This window comes from Diplotaxodon limnothrissa, linkage group LG18 (assembly GCF_057381915.1).
Source record: "Diplotaxodon limnothrissa isolate DT_005_m linkage group LG18, D_limnothrissa_male_GT1.1, whole genome shotgun sequence".
Lineage (NCBI taxonomy): Eukaryota > Metazoa > Chordata > Actinopteri > Cichliformes > Cichlidae > Diplotaxodon > Diplotaxodon limnothrissa.
Window position 1 is genome coordinate 22,816,133 of NC_140613.1, and position 24,386 is coordinate 22,840,518.

At 41.0% G+C, this 24,386-nt stretch overlaps 2 protein-coding genes across 3 annotated transcripts in view; one reads left to right on the forward strand and one right to left on the reverse strand.

Annotated features, from left to right (window-relative positions):
- Positions 1-9,575, forward strand: part of dnah9l (dynein, axonemal, heavy polypeptide 9 like) — a 33,648-nt gene extending 24,073 nt beyond the window's left edge. For both annotated transcript variants that reach the window (XM_085378021.1, XM_085378022.1), the window contains 12 exons: positions 71-198; positions 328-465; positions 652-741; positions 828-1,019; positions 1,179-1,298; positions 1,657-1,716; positions 1,880-2,062; positions 2,322-2,504; positions 2,831-2,946; positions 3,180-3,292; positions 3,384-3,524; positions 9,328-9,575. In XM_085378021.1, the coding sequence (XP_085234147.1) occupies positions 71-198; positions 328-465; positions 652-741; positions 828-1,019; positions 1,179-1,298; positions 1,657-1,716; positions 1,880-2,062; positions 2,322-2,504; positions 2,831-2,946; positions 3,180-3,292; positions 3,384-3,524; positions 9,328-9,575 (1,712 nt within the window). The remainder of the gene's footprint in view (positions 1-70; positions 199-327; positions 466-651; positions 742-827; positions 1,020-1,178; positions 1,299-1,656; positions 1,717-1,879; positions 2,063-2,321; positions 2,505-2,830; positions 2,947-3,179; positions 3,293-3,383; positions 3,525-9,327) is intronic.
- Positions 9,576-9,713: 138 nt separating this feature from the next.
- On the reverse strand, positions 9,714-23,835 carry LOC146613603 (uncharacterized). Its single transcript, XM_085376973.1, has 11 exons — positions 23,416-23,835; positions 22,124-22,211; positions 19,977-20,078; positions 19,515-19,580; positions 19,345-19,373; positions 19,108-19,245; positions 16,808-16,894; positions 14,422-14,496; positions 14,199-14,305; positions 11,284-11,464; positions 9,714-11,189 (listed from the first exon to the last, which is right to left on the reverse strand). The coding sequence occupies exons 1-11, from the start codon at positions 23,572-23,574 to the stop codon at positions 10,215-10,217; spliced, it is 2,007 nt and encodes a 668-aa protein (XP_085233099.1). The 5' UTR covers positions 23,575-23,835; the 3' UTR covers positions 9,714-10,214.
- Positions 23,836-24,386: the final 551 nt, after the last annotated feature.

Below are 24,386 nucleotides of genomic sequence, written 5' to 3' on the forward strand. Positions count from 1 at the left end.
TTACAATTCAGTGACAACCTAAAAGAGTGTTAAGGTTAGCACATAAAAAATCAGTCCTTTGTTTTCCCAGGAAGGAAGCTGGGTTTCACTATTGACCTTGGGAAGCTTCACAATGTCTCCCTGGGTCAAGGACAGGAAACTGTGGCTGAACTCGCCATGGAAAAGGCCGCTAAGGAGGGTCACTGGGTTATATTGCAGGTCCAGTTAAAAGAAACACATTTTCTTATGTTAGAATGGGGAGAATCTGAAAAAGAAATCAGCATGACAGTGCCTGTGGAGTATGCTACAGTTATTGAGCTTTGATTATGTGTTTCCATTTCCCTGCAGAACATCCATCTGGTTGCTCGCTGGCTGGGTGCGCTTGAGAAGCTCCTGGAGCGCTGCTGTGAAGACAGCCATCCGGACTACAGAGTGTTTATGAGCGCTGAGCCGGCATCTACGGCCCAAGAACACATTATCCCACAGGTAAAGATTCAGCAAGCATGCAAGAAAAGTCACACTTTGTCTCACTTTAACACTTTAATGTAACATCTACATAAGGAATTTATTCTCCCAGCTGTCTTAACCTATACCAGCATTGCATTCATTGAATTACAGTTGAACACTTTAATAGTGACATGAAATTTTTATTTTTTTATTTTTTTTACTCAGGGAATTCTGGAAAATGCTATAAAGATCACCAATGAACCTCCTACAGGCATGCATGCTAATCTACATGCTGCTCTGGATAACTTTGACCAGGTGATTTTTTTTTTCTTTCCTTGTGTTCTTTGTGCATTTGTTTTGATTTATTTATCAATTCACTTATTGCTTTGCCCTCTCTCCAGGACATCCTGGATCAGTGCAGCCGTGAGCAGGAGTTTAAGACCATCCTGTTTTCTCTCTGTTACTTTCACGCCTGTGTGGCGGAGAGGAGGAAGTTTGGGCCCCAGGGTTGGAACAGAAAGTATCCATTCAGCACTGGAGATCTGACTATATCAGTTAATGTCCTTTACAATTACCTGGAGGCTAATGCACAGGTGGGTTTTGTTGTTGTTGTGGATAGGAAGCATGGTGTATAACTGGATGACCGAAACACTGATGTATGAGGTTGTCAGTGGTGCTGCGAGTGACGGTGCCACAGGCGAATTAGGGTTGTGATTGCCTTGGCAGTGATTTTTATAATTATGATGACACAGGTGCCATGGGAGGACCTGAGGTATTTGTTTGGGGAAATCATGTATGGAGGACACATCACTGATGACTGGGACAGACGCCTCTGCAGAACTTATCTGGAAGAATACATGCAGCCCAATCAGGTTTGTGTGTGTGACAGTAAAAGAAAACATGGACGTAGTGTGCCAGCAAACCTGGCTGTGTTCTGCAGAAAAAGAACAGGCTTCTCCGCAGGCATTATATGGTAGCCAAATGTAACTGCTCTTCTTGTGCAGACTTGGGCCATTTTGGGTTGAAAATCAGCTCCAGTTAGAGCAGATTGACTACTTTTTTACTATAGACTGTCCATAAAAGCTAAAAAAAAATACTGGCATGAGTTCCTGGCAACCAGTTGCACCAGACCGAGGGAATTTTGCCGTCTGGGTTTGGAATAATTTTATGTTTTGTACAGTATGTGAGTCCCACAGCTAACAATACTTCTCTCTGTTTTGTGTCTCCTAGTTTGACCGGAAGCTTGCATTGGCACCGGGATTTGTCATTCCCTCCAACCTGGATTATCAGGTAAATTAAATCCAGTAGTTTTTTATTAAAGTTTACTTTACACTATTGTACCTTAAACCCTGAAAAAATATTGTCATGTAAATGAATATTAAAGGCCAGTTTTCATACTAAATAATTCTGACTGTACAGCTCATTAAATGAAAATGTTACTCTGCATCTCCAGGGCTACCATGATTTCATAGATGAGATGCTGCCCCATGAGAGCCCAGTGCACTATGGGTTGCATCCCAATGCAGAAATTGAGTTCCTGACAGTGACATCAGATAACCTTTTTCACACTCTGCTGGAGCTGCAGTCCCCTGATGTTGTGATTGGAGAGGGAGCCTCACAAACACTAGAAGAGAAGGTACAGTAGATGTACAGGTTTTTTTTTTTTCTTGGAAGGTATAAAAAGACAATTATAGATCAAAACCAGTGACCAGTGAAGTCATAAAACAGATAAAAAGTACAGAAACAGATACATTCACTCCTCTAATGTTTAAATTATTCACAGTAGGAACACAGTTAGCCCGCTTCTCTAATTCTAGGAGAACCAAGATAGAAATGAGCAAACCAGTAAATCCAACATCTTGGACTGACTATATACTTGCTCTACACACATCCAGGTGAAATCAATTTTAGATGAAGTTCTGGAAAAGCTGCCAGAGGTGTACAACATGACCGACATCACTTCCAAGACAGCTGAACGATCGCCATACATCCTGGTGTGCTTCCAGGAATGTGAGCGCATGAACACACTCATTTATGAGATACGCCGCTCGCTGAAGGAGCTTGACCTTGGACTCAAGGTATGCTTGACACCTTTGTGTGTTTGAATGGGTATTTACAGTAGAAGTAGAAAACTAGTCTGGATAATATATAAACACAGAAGCCATCACAGCACAGACTGTCATCACAGCAGAGTGTGTGTCAAACAAATGATGTAAGGATGAAAAGAAGCCTGCATCAGGAGAAATCAGAGAAGCTTTTGCTCTTTATGCAAAAATGTGTTCAGCTGAGTTTCTGACAGTATTTACACTGCTGCTTTAGAGGTCACGTGTTAATGTCTCACTGATGTTAAATTACTACATGCATAAATTCTGATCTGTGCGGTTATACTGTTGCTCTCTCAAAGGGTGAACTGGCCATGTCCTCTGAGATGGAGAAGCTACAGGCAGCCTTGTTCTTTGACAACGTCCCAGATAGCTGGACCAAGCTTGCCTACCCCTCAACTTACAGCCTGGCAATATGGTGTGTTTTTCTTTCTCCAGGGGATGGATTTCCCAAATCTTATATAAGACTCTGCATTTAATTTCAGCTGATGCAATTTTGCATAATGTGCAAGGGAATCAAATAAGCCAAGGTATTGTACTGTTATACATTTCATATAGTGAAGAGTTGAGTTACAGTGCCCTATATAGTTTCCACATGACTGACATCATCCAAACAGCTGTCTCGGTCTATTTCCTTTCATTTGATGTCAGGTATAACGACGTGATGCAGCGTTGCAAAGAACTTGACAGCTGGACTCAGGACCTGTCTCTGCCCAGTGTTGTCTGGCTGTCTGGGCTGTTCAACCCACAGTCCTTTCTCACTGGTAAAATTCATTTACAGCATATAGAAAATTTGTACTAATACATTGACTTCTAACCAATTCTTAGTTATTTCATCGTGTCCTTGCATTCCAGCTGTGATGCAGTCTCTGGCACGTAAGAATGAGTGGCCTCTTGATAAAGTGAATCTGACAGTGGATGTGACCAAGAAGTTTAAAGAAGAGTTCAACCAACCGGCCAGGGAGGGTGCATATGTGTATGGACTTTATATGGAAGGTAGAAACACTGCCACTTCTTTTCTGCTTATTGTGGTGCAGCTTGCAGAACCACAGGCCACTTCTTTGTGCATAATTCTCCTTGTCTGTGTTTTAGTTCAAATAAAATCATACATTTAACTGTGTATATGTACCTTTGCACTGGGGACAGTTTTCCAGTTGTCTGTCTGTCCTGTTGTCACAATATCTCAAAGTAGCTTGAGGGAATTTCATTAAGTTTAGCGTAAACCTATGAAGTGCCGTAAGGGACATTATTACTGAAACGCTCTCACACACACTACTGAAACGCTCTCACACACACTACTGAAACGCTCTCACACACACTACTGAAATTTTAGCTCTCACACACACACAACTGAAACGCTCTCACACACACTACTGAAACGCTCTCACACACACACTACTGAAACGCTCTCACACACACTACTGAAACGCTCTCACACACACTACTGAAACGCTCTCACACACACAACTGAAACGCTCTCACACACACAACTGAAACGCTCTCACACACACTACTGAAATTTTAGCTCTCACACACACAACTGAAACGCTCTCACACACACTACTGAAACGCTCTCACACACACTACTGAAACGCTCTCACACACACTACTGAAATTTTAGCTCTCACACACACAACTGAAACGCTCTCACACACACTACTGAAACGCTCTCACACACACAACTGAAACGCTCTCACACACACTACTGAAACGCTCTCACACACACTACTGAAATTTTAGCTCTCACACACACAACTGAAACGCTCTCACACACACTACTGAAATTTTAGCTCTCACACACACTACTGAAACGCTCTCACACACACTACTGAAACGCTCTCACACACACACAACTGAAACGCTCTCACACACACTACTGAAACGCTCTCACACACACTACTGAAACGCTCTCACACACACTACTGAAATTTTAGCTCTCACACACACAACTGAAACGCTCTCACACACACTACTGAAACGCTCTCACACACACTACTGAAACGCTCTCACACACACAACTGAAACGCTCTCACACACACAACTGAAACGCTCTCACACACACTACTGAAACGCTCTCACACACACTACTGAAACGCTCTCACACACACTACTGAAATTTTAGCTCTCACACACACTACTGAAACGCTCTCACACACACTACTGAAACGCTCTCACACACACTACTGAAATTTTAGTTCTCACACACACAACTGAAACGCTCTCACACACACAACTGAAATTTTAGCTCTCACACACACAACTGAAACGCTCTCACACACACTACTGAAATTTTAGCTCTCACACACACTACTGAAACGCTCTCACACACACTACTGAAAAACCAAGGCGTTTCAGTCGAACAGGAAGGCGTTTCAGTTGAACAGGAAGGCATTTTAGTTAAACAGGAAGTTAATTCTTGACAAGGAAACTGAAGGAAAAAGTGTTAGATTTCAAACAAACCACTACACAGATGTCTACTCAGCAACCTGTTAGTTAGGGGTGGGTTTTTATAATCGATTTATTGATTAAAATCGATTCTGGCTTGGATAACGTGAAATCGATTCATTAAAATCCTGAATCGATTTTTTAATATAAATTTATTTTACCCGAAATCCCAGAATCTCTGGTGAAACCTCACAAAATTTCAACAACCACCAAACAGCTAAGACAGTAAATGAGAGCAGGTACGGCTTCTGCACAAAGACGTAAACACACAGCGCGGACCCGCGGATCAGAATCAGTGAGATGTCGCCTTTCTCTCACCCGACAGCACGGACACGGTCGGGGCTGAAAGCCGACAGCTCGCTGACTCTGATCTGTCGGCAGGTCCGCGCTTTGTTTTCACCCCGTTTTTGCGCCGATTCTAAAGCTGTTAGTTTTATCTCTCTCCAAACAATATTGACTGAACCAGCAGCAAAAGAAGATCCAAACTGCGCTTCACATAAACATCGTCATGAATTCCCTCACTGTTTTGCTTCCACCACGATAAAATCGCACGTCATGCACAGCCCTCTCTCTCTCTTTCTCTCTCTCTGTACTTCAAGAACAGTTTCCCGTCTAAAAATCTGTTTTCTGTATTATTCGCTTGCTTGTTATGCACAAGTCTACTGTTGTTTACAGCGCAGTCGGCCGCTGTTTTTTTTTTTTTTTTTTCATTTTACATACTTCCGAAAAGAAAACCTAATTTCTGCCGTTCAATACTGAATAAATTTAAACTTTTTAAAATTATGCAAAATGCAAAACGTTAGCCGTGTCTCTAATAAAACCGCTGTAACGTCAGAGGTAACGTTCATATGTTAATGGTTTTCTTTCGTTTTTGATGTACTGCAGAATATTTTTTATAAAATCCCAGGCCAGGAAAACCACCTTCATGTTTTTATGTGTTTTATCTTCAGCTACTTTGACACAAAGGCATCTGCTGTGATGCTCACACCTTTGATAAAGTCTTGCGTGTGTCAGCTTCCTTTTTTTAAATACAAAAATATGTAAATGTACTGATCTGAATTATAATATTTCTGACTGTCAAAATTCCCCATAATCAAATCGAATTGAATTGAATCGAATCGTGGAACAAATCGATTCTGGACCTTAGTGAGACAGCTGCATTACTTAACAATATATTAGCCTCAGCATAAGTCAAAATTTAGAATAGCGGGAGACGTGCATTATCCTGGTTATTTTTTTGGCATATGTGCTTTTTGTCTTTTTTTAGCAAAGAAAAATATCTTAAAATCATCAATAAAACCAGGGAGAGAAGGCTTAGCGTTCCTCCATTTAGCACAATGGATATGATATTTACTCAAAAGTATTGTTAAGATATTCATTGTGTGTACTCATGTTGTACAGTGTTTAACTGCATTATGGTTACTGTGGTTTAACAGAGACAGTATTTTAGTTGCCACCACAAGGAGGCGCTGTTTCATTGTAAGAGCACGGATGCTGCGTCATCACGCCCCTAAGAAAAAAAAAAAGTATACCACAACGAAAATGGCACCCATGAGAAAAGTTTTGCCGCATGTTGATGAGGAATAAAGTTCCCAAAAATATTAAGGACATTTTTGCCTCCGTCGTCATTTTCCTTCGAGTTGATCGCTGTCGATGCTGCAATACTCAACAAGTATGATGATGTTAATAATGTCTGAGACATCCAATGCTAGATGATCCATATAAAAAAAATTATGATGTAATTCAAACAGTGGCACATCATTAATATTTAGGGAAATCCAATTTTTTAAGTTGCACCAAATACATTGTGTGATAGGGCATAGGAAAAAAAAAAGATGTTCTAGGGTTTCATTTTCATCAGTACAAAAAGAACACTGATCCACCTCAAAGCCAAATCTCTTTTTTTAGAAATTCTGCCACAGTATTAGTTTTGTTTAAAGTGTGTTTCTTTAACTTTAGGTAGAATAGGCTATTTCATAAATTTTTAGTATGCTTTATCCAGTGTATATGAAATAACTAAATTAGAACCATGCCATGTAACCATTCTGTTGTAACTATGAAATATTTTGTCTTTGAAGAAACTACTAACAAATTTCTTATTGCATTTTTATCAAACAGCTGACATTGCCCTAGCAATAAATTTGGGAGCACTGATGAGAAATTATTGTATATCATAAAAATTTTAATCAAATGAAGCAGAGGCAGTGGGACCAGTTCACAAAATTTGTTATATTCTCTTTGAGAACAGTTTAGACAATATTTTTCTGAAAAGTCTGTGTAACTTAGAATGACACCGTTATCATCCAACAAATCTGTTATGAATATAATATTTTTGTTCAAACCAGTCACTCTTGAAAATTGATTTTTGATTAAGTGTTATTACCCTATTATTCCATAAGGTTGAATTATGGGGAGAAGTTGAAAATCTCATTTTCCCAAAAATGCAACGTCTGTTTTGGAAAGTTTGATATCTTTATGGGGATTTTATTTGCCGCAAAATCACATTTCAAAATAAAGTCTAATCCTGTATACTATTTTATTAAACAAGAATCATGGGATGTGGAGCTAAGTAGAGTCTGGCTGTGACAGACAAGATTTTAACCATTTAATTCTAAGGGTGCCAACCATAAATTCCAATTCTGGAGTTTTGATACCACCTTTATTGTATCCCTTCACAAGCTGAGATCTTTCTATGTAATGGGTTTTATTCCTCCACAAAAATTCGAACACATTTCTATTTATGGTTTTCATGGTATTTATCGTTTTTTTATTTTTATATCATTTACGTGGCGCAAAAAAGGTTGGGGACTGCTGTACTAGCAGGTTGCTGAGTAGAAATCCTTGTAGTGTTTTGAAATATACCACTTTTTCCATCAGTTTCCTTGTCAGGAAACAACTTCCTGTTCAGCAGAAATGCCTCTGGTTTCAGTGGTGTGTGTGAGAGCGTTTCAGTAGTGTGTGTGAGAGCGTTTCAGTTGTGTGTGTGAGAGCGTTTCAGTAGTGTGTGTGAGAGCGTTTCGGTAGTGTGTGTGAGAGCTAAAATTTCAGTAGTGTGTGTGAGAGCGTTTCAGTAGTGTGTGTGAGAGCGTTTCAGTAGTGTGTGTGAGAGCGTTTCAGTAGTGTGTGTGAGAGCGTTTCAGTAGTGTGTGTGAGAGCGTTTCAGTAGTGTGTGTGAGAGCGTTTCAGTTGTGTGTGTGAGAGCTAAAATTTCAGTAGTGTGTGTGAGAACGTTTCAGTTGTGTGTGTGAGAGCGTTTCAGTAGTGTGTGTGAGAGCGTTTCAGTTGTGTGTGTGAGAGCGTTTCAGTAGTGTGTGTGAGAGCGTTTCAGTAGTGTGTGTGAGAGCTAAAATTTCAGTAGTGTGTGTGAGAGCGTTTCAGTAGTGTGTGTGAGAGCGTTTCAGTAGTGTGTGTGAGAGCGTTTCAGTAGTGTGTGTGAGAGCGTTTCAGTAGTGTGTGTGAGAGCGTTTCAGTTGTGTGTGTGAGAGCGTTTCAGTTGTGTGTGTGAGAGCTAAAATTTCAGTAGTGTGTGTGAGAACGTTTCAGTTGTGTGTGTGTGAGAGTGTTTCAGTAGTGTGTGTGAGAGCGTTTCAGTTGTGTGTGTGTGAGAGCGTTTCAGTAGTGTGTGTGAGAACGTTTCAGTTGTGTGTGTGTGAGAGTGTTTCAGTAGTGTGTGTGAGAGTGTTTCAGTTGTGTGTGTGAGAGCTAAAATTTCAGTAGTGTGTGTGAGAACGTTTCAGTTGTGTGTGTGTGAGAGCGTTTCAGTAGTGTGTGTGAGAGCGTTTCAGTTGTGTGTGTGAGAGCTAAAATTTCAGTAGTGTGTGTGAGAACGTTTCAGTTGTGTGTGTGTGAGAGTGTTTCAGTAGTGTGTGTGAGAGCGTTTCAGTTGTGTGTGTGTGAGAGTGTTTCAGTAGTGTGTGTGAGAACGTTTCAGTTGTGTGTGTGTGAGAGTGTTTCAGTAGTGTGTGTGAGAGTGTTTCAGTAGTGTGTGTGAGAGCTAAAATTTCAGTAGTGTGTGTGAGAGCGTTTCATTAATAATGTCCCTTACGGCACCTCATATAAACCGTTCACTTGGGCTCAAGATTTAATGATTGGAATTTGATGATCAGAGATCACTGGGACTCTATAAAGCAATTTTGTGCTTATAACTTCTAGATAGAATAAGCATATAATGATTAATTGACACATTTAAGTGAAAACTTCACTGCAACATCATGATACTCTGCAAAAAACAGACTTACTTCTCAGGATGAGCAGCAGATATGGCCTTGAACAGCAGCTAGGAGAGTTAATGGGGCATAAAAATCCCCAAAAGTGCTTTAAGTCTTCTCTCTTCTTCACCTACGCCCGACTACAGGTGCAAGATGGGACACTCAGACCGGAGTGATAACTGAGGCTCGTTTAAAGGAACTGACCCCAACCATGCCTGTTATCTCAGTTCGAGCTGTACCCAGTGACCGTCAGGAAACCAGGAATATCTACGAGTGTCCCCTCTACAAGACCAAGATCAGAGGACCCACGTATGTTTGGACTTTCAGTCTAAAAACCAGGGAGCGACCTGCCAAATGGGTCCTGGCCGGAGTGGCTCTTCTACTCAGTGTGTGAAAAGTGTAAGAGTTCTCAGTGAAGATGCAGTGTGTCCTCAGTGCTCCTGATGTCCCTTTTGAACTTATTAGTAGCGCAAAGTGACTGGAATATAATAAGATTTCTTTTCTTTTTATTGAAAAATGATAAAATGTACAGAGAAAAATGCCAATACTTCACACACTAGATCACAGTTAGAACTGAAAGTCAAAGCATGTTTGGAACAAATCAAATCTATAAACTACAAGATATAAGCAGGAGAAGAAAAAAAAAAGAAAACAAAGACAGTGCTGCCTCGTTAGAGCGGCGTTCAAGTGTCTTATTTTGTTACACTTGTACCTCTTACAGTATGTTATGCATCAGTTTTAATAGCACATTAAATTACACAGGTGAAGCCAATCTGACAACATGACAGTACAACCTCAAACTGCCTTTTCCTTCCTTCCCTCTTCACAGTACACATGGGTGTAGTATTCGTCCATTTAATTAAAAAACAAATTAACAAAAAATGTGTGTATACCAGCTCTTTTTTTTTAACAGGAGATCGCACATACTGTAGCTCAGATACTGCATGTGCTTACAAGTCAAAATCTTTCTAGTTTGGCCTCGGTGTGTATTTCTGTGTGTGTGTTTCTGTGCATGTTTCTGCTAAGGTGTCATCTAATCACTGTCAGACCAGTCGAGCTCCATCATGTCCATGGCTGCTGTTGCCATGTTGATCTTGGTTCCGTGCCGCATGCTGCAGCTCTTAACAGAGTTCTGATTAGACGATGCCCGCATGCTCACCTGCACCCCAGAGTGACCGACGACACCCACTTCACCCCTGATCTTTTGGCTGATGGCCTCGCTGACGTCTCCTCTAACATCCTGGACTACAACTCCCATGTCACTCCTGCGACCCCTGACCCCCAGCTCACTTCTGACGCCGTGACCAATGACTTTCATCACTCCCAGGTCGCCCATGTTCATGTCCATGTCACCCAGTCTCTCCATCTCCCCCATCTCATCCATATCTAAAGACAGCATGTCCCCAAAGCCCCCCATGCTCCCATGGAGACCTTTGAACATCGTTGGGAGCCTCCCTCCTTCGAGACCACCCTCCATCCCTCTCTCTTCCAGCGTGTCGCCGAGTTTTTCTATCTCCCATCCTCCCTCTCTATCCCTCTCTCCTTCCGCCTCCCCAAATCCCCCCGAGTACCCTCGGACAATAGTAGTCACCCTGCTTCTTTGCATTCCTCCTCTCTCCCTGTCCCCTTCCTCCCATGTCCTCTCCTCCCTTTCCACTACGCCACCGGGGAAACTCCTGAGTGTCACCTGCACCCTTCCTCCCTCCAGACTCCCACTGTCATCTCTGTCTCTCTGTCCCCAGCTTTTCTCCTCTAGGGTACCCTCCTCTTCCTCGTCCTCCTCCCCTAACCTCCCCTGCAACCCTCGGAACATGGCGTGCAGCCTCGTGCTGTCGAGCGAGCCCATCCCTCTCTCCAGCACCACACTGCTCCCCCTCTCTGTGTCTCCGTTGCTTAGTGTGCGAAGGAGAGAGCTGACACCAGCACTGCTGACCCCAGCGCTATTGGAGTCCTGAGAGTGTGAGCGGAAGAACGAGCCCGAGGAGCTGATGGACATCGGTGTGAAGAACTGGTAGAGACAAGGGCAAGATTAAGAAAAAGGTATCAGTTAATTTTGTTTATGGCAGTTTGAGATAAATTATATACAGGCAAGTTTTGCGTACCGGTGAGATGTTTGAGCGCTCCATGAGTAGGGAGGTGGGGCTAGGAGTCATGTTGGACCTCTCCATTAGCCTCTCTTCCCACAGTCTGAGCCTCCTCTCTCTCTCCTCTAGCTCCTTCTCCTTGGAGTAAAGTTCCCTCTCTAGCTTCCGGAGGCGCTCTAATGTTGACTCAATTTCACACCTAAAGTATTTGTACACATGAAAACATTAGTGGTCAGTGATTAACTCCAGGTTTTAAAGGAGAAATGACTATATTCAGAATGAGAATATAATAATTAATATGTAGTCTGCTAAAAACAGCTACCAGTGCATCTAAAAAAAACTGTATATAATGAAAAGGTTTTATTTTTAATTTATGTCATATATCATATATTCAATACACATAATGTGAATTATTTGAAATCTTTTTGTTTTAACATTGATGCTAATGACCAGGGGTCCCCAATTGCAGTCCACGAGGGCCGGTGTCCCTGTAGGTTTTAGATCTCACCCTGGGTCAACACACCTGAATCACATGATTAGTTCATTACCAGGCCTCTGTTGAACTTCAAGACACGTTGAGAAGGTAATTTATCCATTTACATCAGCTGTGGTGGATCAAGGACATATCTAAAACCTGCAGGGACACCGGCCCTCGTGGACTGGGATTGGGGACCCCTGCTAATGACTTACAGGTCATGAAAATCAGAAATCCAGTACTCCAGATTATTTGAAAGCTTTCATTTTAAGTAAATTGCTATGCCAACTCTCGATCTAGTTCAGTACACACAACTACAATCATGGAGATGACTGCTGACTTGGCAGTCATTTCTATGATGGTCACTGACACTTTCCACAAAGAGGGTAAGAAGGCGTTTGATGAAAAGCCTGGCCTTTCAGAGTGTTGTATCAAAGCTTATTAATGGGATTAACTGAAAGGGAACACTGTAGTAGGAAAAGGTGCACATGCAACACGAATGATCGCACCCTTTAAAAAATTGTCAAAAACTTAAGAAAGATTCAGAGTGGACTGATCCTGGTTTCTGTGCATCCAAAGCCACCACAGAGGTCTCCAGGAAAGGAGAGACAACACCAAAAGAGTCTTAACTGGGCTAAGAACAAAAAGAACTCAGTGAAAGTCCTCTTTTCAGATGAAACTCAATTTTGCATTTTAGTTGGACATCATGTTCCTAGAGTCTGTCAGAAGAGTGGAGAGGAGCCAAGAATCCAAGGTGTTTGAAGTAGTCTGTGACGATTTGGGGCGCCATGTCATCTGCTGGTGTCGGTGACATTGTTTGGTCCACCATGTTAATCCAAAGTCAACATGAGACAATCAGAAAGAGATTTTAGAGCACTTCATGCGTCCACCTGCTGACAAACTTTATGGAGAGAACGGTTCGTTTCCAGAAGGACCTCTAGCAGCACCCAGCCATAGTGCCAAAACTACGACTGAATGGTATGCTGACCGTGTTATTACAGTGTTATTATTACTGTTATTGTTTGTAACCGGCCAACTTGTCTGGCCTGAACCTCATCAAGCACCTGGAATATTGAAAAAAGGAAGTCAAGAAACACCAGACCCAAAAATACAAACAGCAACCTGGGCCTCAATAACACCACAGCAGAGCCAACACTTGATTGAATCCGTGCTAAGACACTGATGCAAAATATTGAGGGCCTAAATAAGCATATTATTCAAAAGCTGGTCATTTCTGTATCGTAAACGTCATTATAATTAATATTTTAATGATTTAAGATACTGGATTTGTGATTTTCATAAGCTGCAAGACATTTTTCACTTTATGTATATTGAATATGCAAAATGTGAAAGTTTACATTTTTTGAATTTTGCAGTGACCTCTGAGGCATACTCACTGGAAACTACAATTCATTTTCATTTCTTTCATGAATTTTATTTCACATTCACTTGATACTTTCATTTTTTTATAACATTAAAATATTTTATGTTCATGAGGAAGTAGTTTGCAGTTGTGAGTAGTTAACTTTTTACAGCAGAACACAACATTGTTTTATAGTCGTCTTTTGATGCAGTACTCTCCTTTGCCACAAGAGGTCACTATTGGATTGGCTGTCGATGAGCCTGCATTCACAAACACAATCATCTCTCACGGCAACTAAATATAGACATGTGCAGAGTCATACCTCCTCCTGTATTCCTTCCATACTTCCCCTTTCATTCATCCCACCCCTTCACCTCTCCTCCCAGCTTGTCCAAGTTTTTCCACCCATACCTAAAACTTCACTCAGAATTGATTGCCTTCCTGTACTCATGTTAAATATGCACAGAATTTTGCACCTTCTCTCCTCCTGCTGTTCCATTGGCCACCTCTCTCTCCCTTTTTCCCTGCACCCCCCAACCTCCCCTCATCTGTCCACTCTTGTTTTTCTCTATCCTTGCTGTTTGTGTCTCGCTCAGTGTTTTAGATTTCACACTCACACAATACATTTCTGTTCCTCCCTGAACCTCTCCTCCTCCTCCTCCTCCTCTTCAACTCTTCAGTTTGATTTCTCCTCAACCACCCCACACCACCTCCAACCCCACCCCTTGTCTCTTTCTCCCCATGTCGGAGTGAGGGCAGAGTGGAGGAGTAGAGGAATCTCTTCCATGGCTACTTTCCAGTGAGCTTAATATAGACTGAAGTAGAGTACAGGGTCACACATTCAGCTTCTCCCTTGAGCTTCAGTGTCCACAGAGTTGTGTATGTATACATGTATGTGAGCGAGGGTACATGCTGATGCGTGTGTGGATTTGTGATCTACCGTGTGCACACGCATTCAAGAGGGTGGATTTGTCAGCCTCATAAGAGAACAACACTTTATAGCATGCACTTAAAAACGTCAGGAGATCCCTCTGACACAGTGCAGTTACACTCTTATTTTGGATGTCTACAAGACTGTGTTTTTTGTGTGTGTACCTCCACTGGTCCTTGTTGTGTAGGAAGGAGTTACACTGGTCCGGTAGCCTGCTATCGTTAGCCATGGTCTCCAGGGTTGCCAGCACCTGCTTAAACTGTGGACGCTCCTGTAAATACATTTGTACACACAGGATATGATCGTGTATCTTTGAAAGCATTCGGTGCGCTATATGAAACTTTTTTCCGCACATTAATCACTGTGTCCTGAGTCAGTTTAGCTTACCTTTGGGTCTGCTTGCCAACATTTTCTCATCAGCTCTGCAAAACTTGCTGGACAGCTGGTGGGAATGGTCAGCCTCTGGATAGCCAAACACAATAACACAGACACATATAAAAATAATTACTATACAAATGAAACCACCCCGTTTTTTTTTTTCTTAACTCACCAGAGTGTTTTCATTTAGTCAACCATCCATTCATGCAAATAGCTATCTGGTGATCAGGTCAAAGTGACCGCAAAACACACACTTTTGGCCCAAACTCAAGATTTTTTACACTAATTAACATGAAACTTTACACAGTTGTATAATAGAGGAAAATAATGAAGTGATCACATTTTTTATCATAATGTTGTGCAAAAACACTTTTTGGATATAAACTGCACCTTGAATTTTTAAAAACTAGGCAAACAAAATTGAATAAGTTTCCTGCGCAGCCAACCCGTTTGACTACTTCAGCGTCAACAACTTCAGAATGAGAGTCTGCAGTCTTATATTTGGCTCTGTGAGCATGTACAAAAGGATGGAGCTTTGCAATTTGATGCCTTCCCCATAATGACAATGCATGGTAATAACAGCATGTTAGGATGCTTCCATTTGCTAAGTAGAAATGCACAGCATTTAACCAAAAGCTGATCTGATCTGAGGTGATATCAGAATTGGCATTACATTTCATTCTAAATCAAGTCAGAAAAATAGCTTTCAAACACCAGAGACTTTGCAGATCTTGTCTCGGTTCCAAATTCTTTTTACTCCAACACTCTGCGAAAACTTTACTGTATTATTCCTCTTTAAAGACCTCCACCTGCTCCTTTGACATAGTAAAGTAAACTCTGGGGACCATTAGCCCTCACCTTTAACCAGCATTGTTCACCCTTCCTTCAAATGTGCAATAGTCCTGCCTCTTCTGAAAACCAGAAAACGGCATTTTAGAAAAATCTAACTAGGTAACAGACTAAAGTGTAACCTTTTCCACTTTAGCTCTCTTTATACATTTGTCCAGCTCTTCATCATCCTCAACCTCTTATATACTTTTACTGCTCCAGTGTTCTGCAGTTTCCTGTTGAGTAGCATTATTCAGAAAACGCAAAAAATGTTTCCTTTAACTTTTATGTGGATGACACAGATTTGGAGTAACTTTAACAAACTTGGCTCTGGTGGCTATAGAATTAAATTTAGAATCCTGTCATTTGGCTACTATGTGTTAAAATGTGTCGCTCGTTTCTCCATATTATACGCTGAGAGATTAGAAATCGTTTAAATAAAGAATATACCAAGATCCAGGACTAAGTGCTCGGGGGAAGAGACTGTGCCAAAACCTTCACCCTTATACTGAAATTTTTAACACAGCTGAAATGAGTAATGAGTGAACAGAGATGTCTTAACTTTAGCAGAAATCTGTGTGTATTATGTTGAAAAAGCTAAAAAGCTGACCAAGGAAAAACATGTTCATGTCCTTTGAAATTAGGACTAATCTCAGAAGAAACTAGTTTATAGGTTCACAATATTAGGTTTATAATTCCAAGTTTCAGCAAATTACAATCCATCACGGTGTTTATGAGCTAAATGGTGGGGAGGGGGGTTCATGTATATCTTTCTTTTGTACTGTGTAAACTGCAGTTACAAAACCAATCCCTTTGAAAATCATAGGCCCAGACATCTCCATAGTACAATGTGGTAAATGGAAACGGTTTCCCTGGGGATTAATCCTAAAATATCACCAACTCAGAGTGGAGAGAGGGCGAACTGAAGGGTCAGGAAGAGAGGTGTAGCAATGGAAAGGGAAAATCAGATGGAGACTGGGAAAGAGGAAGAGAGAGAGAGTTATTTAGGGAGAGTATTTGGAGACGAGCCAGCAGCTCCGAAGGAATCATGTTCTCTGTGTTGTTTTGTTGTGTGTGTGTGTGTGTGTGTGCGTGTGTGCGTGTGTGTGTGCGTGCGTGCGTGCGTGCGTGCGTGCGTGCGTGCGTGCGTGTGTGTGCGTGCGTGGGGGTGTGTGTTTCTCTTACAGGGGCTTCGGTCACTTTAGTAACTGAAACACAGATGCAGCATAACCATCATCCCCTACCACTCATAAACCCAAAGAATCGACCCTCCCACCGCTGCAATCTTCTCTTCTTTCCCCCCCTCTCTCTCTTTTACTCTGTCTGCCTCTCTCACTCGTAAAGGCTTTAACCAGGGGGAGTCTGGCCAAGCTCCACTGCTGTGTATCCAGGCCTTACAAGAGCAGAGAACTGACATCAGGCCTAAAAATACTCTGCCTTAGCCTCACCAGCTCACAGTGGAAACCATGAGAGCATCACATTGTGCCTCCAGTTGCTTCAAACTCTGGTGGGTCTAAATGCTTTCAGTATGTTCAAAAAAGTGCACATGTATGTACGTGTAGGTTACCTCTTGCTTTTCCACCACCAGCCATGCGACCTGCAGCCCTTCGAAACCTTTGAATGGAACCTCCCGAGTCAGCATCTCCCATAGCACCTGGCCACAGAACAGACGGTGTTGGTTCGCTTAATGCAGTGAAACAGCGTACAGTTACTAGTGACAACTACATGGCCTCAGTACTGTTGATACGTGAGGTGAGAAACTATTGGAATGAGTATAAAAACTGTTAGCGTTCAGGCCAGTATGCTCTACTTAAGTTTTACAGTTTTTTCTGCATTATTTTAATCTGACCTTTGCATTTGCCAGAAATTTTTATGTTATCACCGGATTACTTGCAACTTTATCATGTTACCATTTACCCAAACTTCTTAGCTACTCCATTTAGCCGTGACTCATTGTTTAAGAGGAGATCCCAATCTTTTATCCATACTACTAGCTACAGCTGCAAATGGTATAACTTAATAACCATGCTTTAAGTTAGTACTGTGCAAAAGTCTCGAAAGTCCATAAAGTCAGGCTTTCATGTAATTTTGGAGCAGTAGTTTTTCAGGCTGTCTAAAGAGCTTTTCTTTGGCTACTTTTCCCTTTTCATTAATTTTCAGTCCATTCCTTGTACCTGATCGTTCTCAGATACATTTTTTTTTTTGGTTGGTTGGTTAAGCTTCTTAATGCTGACCTATGAATCATTCGTAAAAAAGGTATCAAACTCAAGGGATGAACCAGTACACATAACAACAGGGCAAAGAACCAATTTTAAATAGTATCTTCAGCGTCTTTGTTACTAGCACCCTGTCACAAAAAAACACATAACTAAAGAAATTAGAAGAAATTGAGTCTATGAAAAATAGCAAAGAAAATACAGTTTGACAGACATGAAATGTTTGACTCCCAGAGAGCTATTAGCCAAAAACTTGCCACGTCTCGGTATAGTGTACATGTATCCTTTAAAAAAAACAAAAAAACATGTTGCAATACTGGACAAGTGGTGGACAAAGGAAGTAGTAGGCCTAAAAACTATCTACAGCAGATGAACAGTAACTAAAAGTCATGTCCTTAAAAAAAAAAAAAAGTTAAATCCAGCAAAGCCCTAAAACAGGATTTGAGAGGTATATCTGGCCCCTTCAATTGATCCATCTGCTGTTCCTCCTCAGAAATGGACTCCGTGGAAGAGTGGCTGTCAAAAAGACATTGTAAAGGAAAGGAAGCAGTGAAAAAAGGCCAAGGTATGCCAAATTACACAAGAACTGGGATAAAAAAACATGGGAATTGGGTCTTATGGAGTGATTAATCCACATTTGATATTTTGGGTTCCAATTGTATGTAAAGATTCGATCAGCATAGAGGTACAACAGTGAGCATAAACATGTTTAACACACAGTGAAGTCTCTGTCATGGTTTGGGCATTTTAGCCAGTGGGATCTTGTAAAAACTGATGGAATTATAACTGCAGAAAAGCACAGTCAGATTTTCACCCACCACACAATACCATCTGGAAAGTGTCTGCTTAGCAACGGTTTCATTTTTCAGTATGACAATGATCCCAAATATACTGCCAATGCAATAAAAGCATACCTGGTGGATAGAAAAACACAGTGAAACACTATCAGTCATGGTGTGTCCTCCCAAGAGCCCGGACCTCAACATTATTCAAGCTTTGTGGGATCATGTTGACAGGAAACAGAACAAAAGGCAGAAACAACCAAAGAAGAGCTTTGAATGTCCTTGAAGAAGCCTGGAGAACTATTCCTGAAGACTACTTAAAGAAATGACAAAAGAGCTGCCTAACAGAGTTCAGGCTGTGTTGAAGAATAAATGTGGCCATACCAAACATTGACTTTCAAGCTCATCATAACTCAGTTTCTGCCGGTACATACTCTATCAATAAATCACTGCACCCATTTCTCATTTTCCAAGAAAAAACAAAGAAAGAAAGAAATGAACTGGTTTGAGGCTTTTGCACAGTACTGCATTTCAGTTATTTATTCTCTTATTTATACTTATTTAACCACTTATCTAGTTTAATCATTTATGAGTCCCTCTCGGTGGTTTATTACTATCAATTAACTATTAACTTTACTGCTTAAACCTGCTCTGGTCTGCACATTTCTTTAATTAAATTGTAATTTCTGTTTCTTAGGATTAGTAGCACTCATCCGTCAATATGCCCCGTGACTACCGCAAAAGTACCCCCTGGGGTACTTCTACTCCTACTTGTAATTCACTAAATTACAGCACTAGCACTGACTGCTACTTCTTAGACTTATTCCTGATCTTAAAATACTGATATTCCTACAGTACTGCCAACTCACCACACCATAGGAGTAGGTGTCACAGGTCTCAGAGACAGGCAGGCTCTGAATGACCTCTGGAGCCATCCAGGGAAAAGTGCCCACTACTGTCATATGGGTGGTATGGGAAAGAAACTTAGACGCTCCAAAGTCACAAATCTGAAATATCAAAGGAAAAACGCTATTAAAAAGATGCGCAAAAATGCACAAGATGTATGTCTTTTTTGTTTTGTTTATAAATACATTATAGGTACAAACCTTAAGCACTTTATCTGCTGTCATTACCACTGAAAAACAGACCACATTATACAGTCCAGTTAATGGTGCACAACACTGAAAATACCTGACATTCAGGACTCGTGATTGGGCACATCTACCAAAAGCAAGTTAGAAAAACTAATCAGAATGGGGTTTAAATTATGTGTTACCATTTCGGGACTTGAGGTCTCTGTGAATCACTTTGACTGGAGCTTCTGCATGCAGGTAATGCATCCCTATGAGGAAACCAATCATTAATAACGTTGTATCAAAAACAAACAACCAACTACAGCACTTTGATTGGTTTTTGTGGAATTATCTAACAATACTCAATGTTTGGCTTTCAATTCCATTTGTTTTTGATCAGTTTCAGTTAATGCAGAAATCTATTATGAACTGACGTTAAAACGTTAAGTGAGACAAGAACTTCAGCAAAAAATCAGCTAAAATAAGGGCAAAATACTAAAATGGTTTATAAAATTAAATAAAAATTAATGTTTAAAGTTTTTTTCTCTAAAAATGTGTGACAGACTTTATTACATCATTGGGTGTGTTAGAGACTGTAGATTCTCTCTTATATAACCTGTTATATCCATATCCAGTTTTTAATCATCTTTATTTTTCCTTATTACCCTTGGCTATCTGGATGGCCCATGTCATGATCTGGTTCATGTCCATCTCTTCACTCTGCTCACTGGCGAGGTACTCATACAGAGACCCTGCGCTAGCATATTCTGCAAGTACAGCACAGACAGACACAAACAATTTTCATTATGACAAACAAGAAAAATCATGCGCACCAATGCATCGTGTAAAATGAGTCAACAAGTATACTGATTAACAGGAAAAATTATATAAAAAGGACCGTTTTTATATTAGTCTGTCACTCTGAGTTTGACCTTTGACCTGAAAAACAATTATATAACACACATGTATACTTTTTTTTTTTTCATAAAGCAATAAAAAATCCTATTTTATTATTGGATGAATTAGTTTCTCTTTTTGTCACCCTAATAAAGCCAAACATTCAATCTAATAGTTACATTGCCAGTACCACGTTGGATCTCAGAGCTGCCTTGCATAAAACATATAAAAATTCCTTAGAGATTCTGGGCCATATTGACATGATGGCTTCATGCAGCTGCTAAGGATTAGCCGCAGAGTTATTCTGTGTTAAATCTATGCCGTAGGTACTTTGTAACTACAAATCCCTCTGAAACCCAACAATGTAACCTATGCTGTAAACTGATGTGCGCCTCTGTAGAAGTGTAGCTACACATCACATCGAGAGCCCGCAACCTTCCGCCTCTTAAGTCAGAAGTCATTAACTATTTCCAGATCCAAACACTTCTTCACTTCCCAAACTCAAACAAACACCGTGGTATCACTGAGAGTTCAAAATGACCCAGATTATCTCATCTTCAATAAAATGAAACTTCAGATCAAACACAACACAAAAGCATGAATGTTGGTAACGGCAACATTTATTTATCTTCGTTATATTTGTAGACTGGACAAAGATTCACCACAGAAATATAAATCCAGTTCATCCTATAACCGTGTGCCTCATTCACAGTGTGTCGTGGAGTTTAACTCAGAAATGGCTGCCTGGACCTTCCTCGTTCAAATGTCTAATATAATAATATTAATATATAAATGTATTTAAAAATTAATTAATACCTAAATACCTACCACACACTATGCTTGGCTTATATATTTACTGAGGTCTTTATTTGTTAAATAATCAATTATTTCCTTATTTTTGTTAAAGTATCTTGAAAAGAGCCACAAGAGTTATTAGTAAGAAAGATTATAGCTCTGCACCAGTGTAAAACAGAGCCTCCATTAATCTCATCAGCAACAACCACTATTTTAAATAATAAAGTCTACAGTAGTGTATATTACAGCATCTTCAAAACCATCCACTGCTATTTAAACAAGTGAAACAAACTTGGTACTTGAAGTTTTACGTTACAATGTGTGAGAGCTACAGCCCACTGTTAAGCAGTGCACAAATCATACACAGTGAGAAGCTGCCTCAAATCATCGGAAACACCTTCAACCTTCACATCCTGCCCTGACTTTTAAATCCAAAATATGTGAGAATTTTTCCATTTTGCTACTTAATGTCAGATCAAAGACAGAAAGTAGAGCACAAGCCTTTGTAGCCTTGTGAAAATAGAAATGAATGCCTGAATGTTTTCATCTGCACACAGAGACCAAAATGTGCTGATACCTGCTTTACTTTTGATATATCAGTAAGCATTAGGCATCAAGAAACATTGCTGGTGGTGTTTCAGTGCTTTATCTATACCATATAAACCCAGCCGGGATTACAACCACATCCAAACATGCTGGTCTCAGTTACAAATGTCCTGCCAGGAATCACCGCAAGAACCAGTGTTCAAAGTATGTTCTGATATTTCACCATACACACATAAACACTTGCCGGCCATCAGAGCATGTGTTAACGCGCGTGTAACTTTCTCCGCCTCGGATCAAATACGCACCAATTAAACCAATATACACACACACGCATACACGTGCAGGTTTAGATGGCACCACAGTGTGCCCTGACTGTATTCTGTAGCTTTTACGACTTACCTCAGACCTTGACCTGATAATGACTTCATACTTATATTACACCTGAACCCCAAGGATAGTCACACACATTTCATTTTGTGCATCTCGTCTAAATTTAAGCATTAAACTACACTGACAAAAACATCTGAAAGTGTATATTTCAAAAACACACTCATACACACACTCCGAGTCTGACCTGTGACAATGCCATAGTTGGGAGATTCCAGCACGGCTCCATAAAACTGAATGATGTTCTTATGACTCAGTACACTGAGAATCTCAGCCTGGATGAGGGGTCAAGAAAAAGAGAAGCAGAGAAGTATGATCACCTTCATTAACTTAAGTTTTACAGTAGAGGACTCTTTTAATAACTCTTTTAATAATCATTAATCACAGAATGTTAGGCTAACTTAAATGTTAAAACCAATTTTAAAGTTAATCCTGATTGCGTCTCCGGGATTCCTGAGCTTATTCCATTCCACAAGTTATCCAAACAAAAACTCTCCACCCTGCAGCAGTAAACAGGCCATAAATCTGAAATAACATCTCAATCATCATCTTTGCATGTGTGGAATATGTAACTTTTGCCAAGCAACATAATAAACTAACAGTGAAATGGATTTACACATAAACTCCAATCGAGCATTGAGCAAAATATTTTCTCTCTAAATATTTTTTTTTCCAAAGAGAAATTCATCATTCTGGGTTTACTCTCATCTATTGTTGTAAGGCTATCAGTTTGTGCAGGAAAACGATGCATGAAGGCTCCACATGAAGCTGCACTTCTCACATTATCCATCAACTTGTATTTACACATGAACTATGCAGACAGCTTTATGCATGCATGCCCACCCTCTGTGTATTTTTGTGTGTCAGAGAAGTCGCTCAACCGACAAAATTTCTTCCCTGTGTAATCTTATGAAGTTGGCCCACTTGTGACACCACCTTTTATTTCTCTATAATGCATGTGTGCACTTGCTTTTGTATTATATAAAATCTGACACTGTGAATGAATACACCCACAGGCCCCAACTTCAGCTTCCTGACACAGACCCATTAGCCTTTACCAGCACGGGATCATTAACATGGAAGGAAATCATGCAGCCCGCCTCATACTCGTGGAGACTCACACCCAGGCCTGAACTGAAGTGAATTAAGCCTCGAGGTACTACTCACCTCACCCTAACATACAATGGGAGGAACAGGGGAGTCCAGGCATAAATAAAACTGCTATATCTACAAAGAGTGGGAGGAGGAGGAGGGGGCATGAGAAGCGGTATGTTTAAGATAAACACATGTACAATGGCAGACAACAAGGGAGGGGGAGGTGGGGGAATGAGGGGGCTTTGGATCCAAATCTGGGTATTGAGTGGAAAGTAACCGTTTTTGAAGTTTTGAGCAGTAACGTCCCACGAAGGAGAGGAAATACCTAATGACTACTGTACATTATGTGTGATTGGTCTACGTCTGTGCGTGTCTCCACTTTACCTCTTTGTCGATCTTCAGAAGCTTCTTCACAGCCACTTCCTTGTCCTGGGATATCCAGAGAGCTCTGTAGACGCTCCCAAAGCTGCCTCCACCACAGTTCTCGTAGAAGAGCAAGTCCTCATGCTTTATCTGCACAAACGACGAGCCAGGGGACGACATGGCATACTGACTGACTCCCGCGCACTCAAACACACACACACGCGCGCGCAGCAATAAAGTGTGACTGCCCAACTACCTAACCGCTATCCCGAAGGTATACAAGTCACGGATGAGCTGAGAGCAAGTGAAGGAGAACAACACAAAAGAGAAGGGAAGTAGTTTCCTCCACAGGGCCAGAGTGGATGTTGTCGGTCAGCAGAGCAGATTGTCAGGGAGAAGAAACCAGAAAGTGCTGGAAAGAGAGAGCGAGAGAGAGAGAAGTTTGCTCCCTGTGAGTGAGGAAAAGTCAACTGTCACTACCAGACAAGGTATTACATTGCCTGATAGTGGTGATCCAGTGTAACTACAACACAGAGCACACAAACACACACACACACACACACACATACACAAGCTTGAAAATGAGATAGAAGTGAGCGTTGACTGTGTGCAAGTTACGGTTTGCAGTCAGTGTGTGCCGTCTGTCTGCAGCAGACACACAGTTCAAATATGGTCATTGGCATCCCGGGCATTCCTTCTTCCTGGATAACTGTGGCTATATAAAGCGCTGAATGCACACACACATACAGCTCTGGCTTATAAGCGCGTCTGACATAGTGTAAATCATTTAGCAACAAGGTTGTTGCTGCCACATATGCACCTAAATCTATCCGCTCACACTCTCTGCAGTTAAAAACACACACTCACCAGAGAAGCCAGGCAAGGCCGGCGTGTTACTCAACCAGACAGGAATGACCCACTGACATCAACAAGCAGGATAGCTGTGCTGACATCACCGTGCAGGGACAGGTGAGATCAGCCATGGGAAGTTA

Bases quoted from the DNA above. Each gene is read 5' to 3' on its own strand.
- LOC146613603 (XM_085376973.1), bottom strand. From the start codon at position 23,574: ATGTCGTCCCCTGGCTCGTCGTTTGTGCAGATAAAGCATGAGGACTTG. The intron at 19,581-19,976 runs GTAATAAGGAAA...GTTTCCTCATAG, and splicing joins GGCCATCCAGATAGCCAAGG to GGATGCATTACCTGCATGCA. The intron at 19,374-19,514 runs GTAACACATAAT...TCTGTTTTTCAG, and splicing joins AGACCTCAAGTCCCGAAATG to TGGTAATGACAGCAGATAAA.